This window comes from Gossypium hirsutum, chromosome D09 (assembly GCF_007990345.1).
Source record: "Gossypium hirsutum isolate 1008001.06 chromosome D09, Gossypium_hirsutum_v2.1, whole genome shotgun sequence".
NCBI classification, from domain to species: Eukaryota; Viridiplantae; Streptophyta; class Magnoliopsida; order Malvales; family Malvaceae; genus Gossypium; species Gossypium hirsutum.
Genome location: NC_053445.1, coordinates 14,002,599 through 14,011,170, shown reverse-complemented (window position 1 = coordinate 14,011,170; position 8,572 = coordinate 14,002,599). Strand labels below are relative to the sequence as shown.

At 38.3% G+C, this 8,572-nt stretch overlaps 1 protein-coding gene across 4 annotated transcripts; it reads left to right on the top strand.

Annotated features, from left to right (window-relative positions):
* The first annotated feature begins 231 nt into the window (after positions 1-231).
* Positions 232-7,771, top strand: LOC121202951 (uncharacterized). Of its 4 annotated transcripts, none has more exons than XM_041101821.1 (11): positions 232-596; positions 1,277-1,339; positions 1,429-1,523; positions 1,781-2,626; positions 2,721-2,793; positions 2,906-3,043; positions 3,126-3,917; positions 4,004-6,478; positions 6,571-6,643; positions 6,881-7,032; positions 7,126-7,771. In XM_041101821.1, exons 1-11 carry the CDS (start codon positions 521-523, stop codon positions 7,458-7,460), a joined length of 5,118 nt encoding a protein of 1,705 aa, XP_040957755.1. In that variant the 5' UTR covers positions 232-520; the 3' UTR covers positions 7,461-7,771. The 4 variants fall into 4 exon arrangements, with proteins under 4 accessions (XP_040957755.1, XP_040957757.1, XP_040957756.1 ...); XM_041101823.1 differs by having other exon boundaries at positions 251-596; positions 2,906-2,956; XM_041101822.1 differs by having other exon boundaries at positions 278-596; positions 1,271-1,339; positions 2,906-2,956.
* Positions 7,772-8,572: the final 801 nt, after the last annotated feature.

Below are 8,572 nucleotides of genomic sequence, written 5' to 3'. Positions count from 1 at the left end.
ATTTTTTAATAATTATTTAAAAAAACAATTTCTCCCATACCAAAACTATTGTAAATTAAATATTATGGATTAATTTAGATAAAGATAAAAAGTAAGAGCACATTAGTGTGCAAATTAAAATATTAAGAACTTAAAAACACAAAAAATTACAAAAATTAAATAGCAAAATTAAGGGGCTATTTAGGAATCAACCCTCCCTTTATTATAAACAAAACCCACAAATGGCAGTATACTATCTAATAGATATTTATATAGTATTTTATTTAATTTTCAAGGTCCTTCTCTATCTCTGTCAAAGCTAAAAAATAACTAAAAGAAAATAGCTATTGTTAACCTAGCAATTCCTCTCTCACGCTCTCTCTGCAAAATCGTTCCTCTCTTCAGACCCTTTTCTCTCATCGACCCATTTGATCTCTCTCTCTCTCTCTCTCTCTCTCTCTCTCTCTCTGCCTTTGCCTTTTTTCAGAATCTTAAACGCCGCCGTATCTCCGCTACGATCTCTGCTTTTTATATTCTCTCGATGGCTGACGGAAAATTAGATCTACCTGATGATCTCCTCTCCTCCAAAACCAGCTTCGACCACTCCTCTCTCAAAGGTATTCTACATTCTCTTTTCCCTTTCCTCTGTCCGATCAAATACTTGTCTCATTGTTTCCTCTAATTTTATCTTATTGCATGCTGATTGTATTGCTTTCCATTTCAATTCAATCTCTTCGTTTTCCCCTATTATTCTATTCTTTTTTCTTCCGGAATATTTCATTATTTGAAATTTACTAGTTTGGTTTAATTTATTAAATCTAGATTTCAGATTTCGTTCATGGTTTATTTATTTTTGCCCCTAAGATCTCGTTCGATTTTGTTGAAACCTTCTGTTTCTTTTTACTGTGTTGTTGTAAGAGATTATAATTAGAAAAAAAAGGAAGTGCACAATTGTTTCTATGTGGAATTATATTAAGCTTAAACCTTCGATTTAGATGCACCAGACAATGGATAGTACTTTTATGAAAGAACAAGAAGATTAGTTTAGTTGCTTATCTTAATTATTGCAAAATATAAACTGCAACGTTGAAGTTTATATGGTACTGTAGTATGTCTTCTTATTATTTCGACAGATTGAATTCAATGAAAGGATCACCTATTTCAATTAGGAAAATTGGCAGTTCGTTCTCAAATAATTTGATACTTTAGGACTCCATAGAGACAGGCTGAAAGTTGAGGTTATGATTTCTGCCAAATTAACCTATGTATTAATTATCTCAGATATTGTTATTTTTAGGTGAAGCGTGGGATGGGAACTTGGAGGACAAAGGACACGTGGGGTTACTTGAGGGCACCAAAGGTAATGCTATTTGTCGTATGTTGATGTTTTTGCATTTTAAAAGCCTAAGTTCTCATTTGTTGTAAAATCTTACCTTTTTTCCCTAGCAGATCAAGCAATTTCAGAGAGCAATATACCTTTGTCTCCACAGTGGCTTTACTCTAAACCATCTGATTCTAAGATGTTAGCTACTGGAACATCTGGGGTATGGAACTCTATTTTCTCTTGTTAATAATGGTACTTAGTTCATTTCCATACGAGGGTTTAATGTGTTGATCTCTAGTTTTATTTACCTTTATGGAGCGAAAGTTTGGGTAAAAAGTATATCTGATCACGTAAAACTAAATTAGACTGGCATCTATCACTGAATGCTGATTACAAATTTATATTTGACTTTATGTTATGACAAATTCTCATTTTGGTTTGTATCCTTTCTGTGGTATAATTTACTTACTCTAACAGGATATAAGAGCCACAAATTCGTTGTCCCATAGAACCTCTGGTGATTCCAATCTGAAAGATAGTTGGCGTCTGGATGCGTCTCAGGAGAAGAAAGACCGGAGGAAGACTGCAGTTGATCTTGAAAGCAGTCGCCGTTGGCGTGAAGAGGAGAGAGAAACGAGCTTACTTGGCCGAAGGGATCGCCGAAAAGAAGACCGTCGGGCAGATATTTCATCGATGAGGGATGTTTCTGAAAACAAGCTTACTTCTTCAGAGAGATGGAATGATATTAATAGTCGTGGTTCAGGACATGAATCTCGAAGAGACAACAAGTGGTCTTCAAGATGGGGTCCTGAAGACAAAGAAAAGGATTCTCGAACTGAGAAGAGGACAGAAGCTGATAAGGAAGAAGCCCTTACTGACAAACAAGCTTTTGTAAGTGGGGGGCGCATAGCTTCTGAGCGTGACAATGATTCTCGTGATAAGTGGAGACCACGACATCGTTTGGAAATTCATGCAGGTGGGGCTGCTTCTCATCACAGTGCTCCAGGTTTTGGTTTAGAGAGGGGACGAGTGGAGGTATCAACTGTGCGGTTTGCAGCAGGACGAGGTAGATCAAATGCTAATGTAAGCCTACAAATTGGGAGGCCAAAATCTGCTTCTGTCATTGGATCTTGTCCTCTGGACAAAAACAAATCATTTAACACATATTGCTACCCTAGAGGAAAACTGCTTGATATTTACCGCAAGCAAAAGACTGCTCCAAATTTTCTCACTGTACCTGATGAGATGGATCATTTATCACCAATAACTCAAAAAGAAACTGTTGAGCCTTTAGCTTTTGTTCCTCCTGATGCAGAGGAAGAGGTATCAAGCTTATAATCTGATTTATGGAATAAAAGTCTATTCATCTTTATCCTTCTATGTGGTTGCATTTAATTTTCTTGCTTGATTCTTGCAGGCTCTCCTTGGAGATATATGGAAGGGAAAAGCTACAAGCAGTGGAGTGTTGTACAACACAGCTAGAGACACAAGTAAGGGTTAAATGCTGATTTTTAGTGTTTTGCCCAGTAACTAGATATGATTGAGATTCTGATTTTTTGTTTCTGTTTGGTCCTAATCCGGAACTTACTAATGTGATTTCAGGTGGAGGGAAACAAAGTTCTACACTTAACAGGGAGGATAGTGTTGAATCAGGTGAGAATGCTGCTGTAAACAATATTTATCGAGGGAATCATGCTGGGACATGTTATGCCTTAGATTCACAGATGATTGTGACCGAGGGTAGGAAACTATCATTTCTAGCTGTCGACTACCAGCAGTCCATTGAGAATATACTCTTGATTTGTTCTGCTTGTCCTTGCAGAAACAAATAGTACAAAAGAAGGTGGGCAGAGACGTGTTTTACCATCTGACACAGGTGTAACCCATGCTTTGATATCAGATGGGGAAATTGATGGCTCCGTAAATGATGCTGATGATATAAAATCTATTGATAAAGGACAAGTCTCTGATTTGAAAATGCAAAAGCTACCTAGGTTGGAGGATAAGGAATCATCCATTCATTTTGGAGAGGGTGGCGAGCTTCCTGAAGACTCAGGCTCTCTATTTGATTTTTCATCACTACGGGCTACACTAAGCCATAACCAGATAGATATTAAGGGAAATTATGAGGCACATTCACTGGAAAGTGTTATCCCTCCCGAGGATTTGAGTTTGTGCTATCTTGATCCTCAAGGGGTAATTCAGGGACCATATCTGGGAATTGACATAATTTCATGGTTTGAGCAAGGTTATTTTGGTACAGACTTGCCTGTTCGATTGGCAGATGCTCAGGATGGATCTCCTTTCCAAGAACTTGGTGATGTCATGCCACACCTAAGCATGAATTCTGGTTCTGCATCCAGTGGTAGTGCAGTTATGAGAATGCAATTACCCGATTCTTTTGAAGGTAGCTTGGGTGAGACCATATCTACTTCTGCTTCTGCTCCTGAATTTAAGGGGTCTGACGTTGGATGTGACCATAAGCAGTCTTTGTCTGCTGTTGAGACTTCTGGAACTGATTTTCAGTTCAGAAGACTTACTCAAAGTTATCCTTCTGAGTATCAGTCTTCTGAAGATCAAAGCCTCCATGAATTTGCTGCTGCTCAAGAAGAGGGTAAGTTTAATAGGTTGGACCTATTATCGATTTTGTTATTTATTGTGTTTGTTAATAATGCTTTCCTTTCCTCTTGTGTGCTACAGAAATTATTTTTCATGGAAGGCCCACAAGTGCGGGGGTTGATCCTTCTAAAATTTCTGGTGAAGTTCAAGGTCCTTTTGGCAATCCTGCAAGCCATTTGTCCTTTACAGATGAATTTTCAAAAACCAATATACCTTCTCATCGAGATGACGAGCTGCATCCCTTTGGTTTGTTGATGTCTGAGTTGAGGAGCCCATCTGGTTTGAAGTGTTCTCAATCATCTAATATAGCTTCCAGCATCGGCGATAGGGGGCAGTTTTTAGATCCTTGGCTTGATAGAGAGACAAACTTTAGTGATCACAGCGTTGTTCGTACAGTCCCTGAACAGACTTCTTTTCCTGAGGCTTGGCCTGATGATTATAGAAGAAATGCTTTGTCTAACCCTAACATTCATCTAGGAACTACTGGTGGTTGGCCCTCGTCTCACAAGGAGCAAGAAGACAATAGTTTTGGCCTTTTACGTCAGCTAATGTCACAAAAGCTGCCCAATGAGCCACTTCAAGAGGAAAATCATTTCTCTCATCCCTTTCCATATTCAGCTGGATTTGATGTGGAGCATGTCCAGGGTTTCGATCTTATGCTGAGCAAAAATCTCAACCGCCAGAGATCAATCCATCATTCAGATCCTCATATGGAACACCTTTTGGAACTTCAGTTTCAACAGCAGTGGCAGTTGGAACTTCAGCGACAGCAGCAGCAATTGGAACTTAAGCGACAGCAGCAGCAGCAGCAGCAGCAGCAGCAGCAGCAGTTGGAACTTCAGAGGCAGCAGCAGCTGGAACTTCAGCGGCAACAGCAGCAACTGGAACTACAGCGGCAGCAGCAGCTAGAGTTACAGCGGCAGCAGCAGTTGGAACTACAGCTGCAGCAGCAGCAGCAGTTGGAACTTCAGCGGCAGCAGCAGCTTCGTCACCACCAAATTAAATTGTTACAGGAGCAGCAGCAACATCTACAGCTGCCACATTCTCAAGCTCAGCAATTGCTTTGTGATCAATTGCTGCAGCATCAGATGCCTGATCCTGGTTATGGTCAGCACATATTTGATGCTGCTAGAGGCAACATAATCGATCAGGTCCAGTTACGAAGGCATCTCCTTGCTGAATTGCAACAGAATCCTCATGCTTCAAGGCACCTGGATTCATCGCTGGAGCAGATCATCCAAGTGAAGATTAACCATGGTGCACTCCAAGGGCAGCAGGCTGAGTTTTTGGATTTCATGTCACAGGCAAAGTATGGCAATATGCTTCCTTCAGAGCATCAGCTTTGTCTTCAACAAGAACAGTTGCAAGCGCAGCAATTATCTATGGCACTTAGGCAACAATTAGGAATGGAGGGGGATAGAAGACTTGCCGGTTCATTGTCTGTAGATGATGTTGGTCAGTTTGTTGGGAACCCTAGCAGTCATCATCAGGCTCAATCTGTAGGGTTGAATGCTTCAGATCTTTACCAGCAGAGGCTATCATCTCTTGAAGAGCATATCTGCAATCTTAAGCAGAATCATGCTTTGCAGGACCTACCAGAGCGAGGGATTTTTGACCCCAACTCCACAGCATTTGGCAGGTTGACCCTTCCTGTAGCTGCTCCTGGAATGAAAGTAGACAATGCAAATTCTCTAGATCTAGCCGAACATCTTTATATGCACTCCAACAACCAACTGGATCCATTTTCTTCAGGTAACCCCTCTTTTTACCAGCAAGTTTTAGGCAATGTATATGCTTCTCATCCTGGTGCAATGGAGAGCTTCCATGCTAGGAAAAATGGGCAGCTAGAAAATAGTTGGACTGCAAAAGAGATACCACAATTAAATCTTGAAGCAGAACTGCAAAGAAGGGAGTCTGAAGTTGATTCAAGTGCTTGGGCATCAGCTGGAGGGGTTAATGAAAACTCTAAGAAGGCTTTAATGGACCTTCTTTACCAAAAACTTGGTATTCAATCTATGCAATCATCAGAAATCGATCGTCAGAATTCTACTTCATCTTCCAGAGGGCGGGAAACCTTTTGGCCTGTTTCTGAGCAACAAACTTCCAATTTTCCTTTTAATCATTTTCCAAATCAGGAAGTTCATGTGAACAACTTGTTTCCGGAAGGCCCTCAAAATTCTAATTCAAGTGCCTTGTTGCAAGATCATTTGTTTGGAGTTGCTCCAAGCGCATCTGCCAACCACATGGTTAACTGTGAAAGATTGCCTCTTAAAGCCAATTTTGGCTCATTTGCAGAAGAGCAGTCATTCTTGTTGGGCATTGAAGATCCTTCTCGTAGTAGCTATGTAGATGCTAGCTTGATGGGAAAATCAGCTGTGGATATAGAAATAGCAGAACTGGAAGGAAAAGACAAAGAAAATGGAATGAAAGGCATGAGTAATAGGAATGGTTCTGTGTCAGGGTCTGAGGACAATGTATTAGAACAAGTAGAGGCAACCTTGGACTGTGGTGACCTACCAAGTGGCATCCATAGCCGGCATAGTTCTCTTGGAACCGGTAATCTGCCAAACTATTTTTTTATTCCTTTTTCAACTTAGGTAAATGTCTGTTTATTATATGAATTAAATCTTAAATGTGAAATGGTGCAGATGGAAGTGGCAGGTTGTATGGGTATGAAATTGGAGTAGATAAGTCAGCTGGAGAAGATGCTTCTAATGATAGGTGTGGTTCTTTTACTAAATGGTTTATATAAGAGACTACTATTTAATGTCCATTATCATGACTAAATTTGCTGCTACGACAATGGGTAGGAGTCAATACTGGATATTTTGTGTTGATTTTGTTGTGTTCTTGGTTTGATAATTTACACATCTATGATACATCTCCCTATTAGCATTTGACTTGGCTTTTTTGAACTTTATTTGCAAAGCTGTATAAAGATCCTCTTGTTATTGATAGGTTACCTTCAATGCTGCCAAAGGGGCTTGACAAAGTTCCACAGAAATGCCCACCTGTGCCACGGGTTTCTTCATCCCAGGATGTCTTTTCTGATCAAAGCTCACTGTCATTTGTTAATCAGAATAATTCTGCTAGCCTTGCAACTTCTGATGGTACGATTTTATATCTCTTTCTCTAGTTATACAAAAGATGGAATGACATTTTCTTCACTTGTATTCACTGGATCTTGTGTTTGATTTATTCAGAAGGAAGACAGGGGACGGTGGCGAATCTAGGAACGATGAGGAGTGTAGAAACTCAGGCATCTAGCAAGAAAGACGTCCGTTTTAGGAGGACCTCATCTTGCAATGATGCTGCAGTGTCTGAAGCATCATTCATTGAGATTCTAAAGAAGCCGGTTCTTCGTGGGACTGAGGCAGCTAACAGCACTTCTTTGGAACCTTCTGATGGTGCAACACAAGCTGGACGAAGTGGCAAGAAGAAAGGGAAAAAGGGAAGACAGATTGATCCTGCTCTACTGGGTTTCAAAGTCACCAGCAACCGTATAATGATGGGTGAGATCCAACGCCTTGATGATTGACAACCTCCACTTACTATGTACATTCCATGTAAATCCTCTAACCTCTCTTTTGTAGGCAAATTGTTGTACAGCATATTTGAGTAGCATAGGCAATTGATTGATTTTTTATTTTCTGAAAAAGAATTAGTTTTTGTTCGAAGAAGCAACATGTGTGATCACTTTTCGTTTCTGTAAGAATTAGGTTCACGATGCCTAAATAATGTCCAGTTGCATTATGGAATTAGCTTTGTTATTAGGGGCGTAAATGAGATATACATGTACTTACAAGCTATTGAGTTCGACTTTATAGAAGTATAAATTTGATTTGGTTATTTTCTAAGTCAATCTTGAGTAAGCTGAGTTCGAGTATACTCGATTAGAGTATGTGCGTAATTGAGGGTTTATTATTATTATTATTATTTATAAATGTATTAACCTTTTTATTGTTATACCAAAAACATTTGTATATGAACAAATCATGGAAGGAAAGCTTAATTGGGTTGAGTTTAAATAATTTAATTTAATTTCTAGTTGATTCCGGTTATAAACCGAGCTTAAGCTTGAACTAGAGTCTTAGCTAGATGTTTTTAAGGTTGGGTACCTGTTGAAGCTCAAAAGTTTATCCAAAATGGGATTGGAAAAATATTTACCCCTTTAAAATATGGGTTAGCTTCAAAGCTCTTGAATTGAAGAGCGGATTTCAACTTAACCCATTTTAAAGTTTATAATATGATTTTTTCTAATACTAGTTTTTAGTGTCACATATGTTGTACGTTATTTTTTGTGTTTATGTTTTATAATTAATTTTTTGTGTTTATGTTTTATAATTGATTAAACTATAGTTTTACTTTATGTAATTGAAGTAATATTACTCAAAGTAATATGCTTAATTAAAAAATATAAATTATTTCAATGCTTCAAATACTTTAATGATATAAAAATTATTAATTATTATTAAAGCTTGTGTAAAAAAATTGAAATCTTGTAAATTAATACCTTTTTCAATTTTATTATTTCATTTTTTTAAATTATTAATTAATACAATTAACCATAAGAATTTTTAGATAATATATAATTAATATAAATATAAAATATAATATTGGGTTATCTCAACGTATTATTTGTAAAAAAAA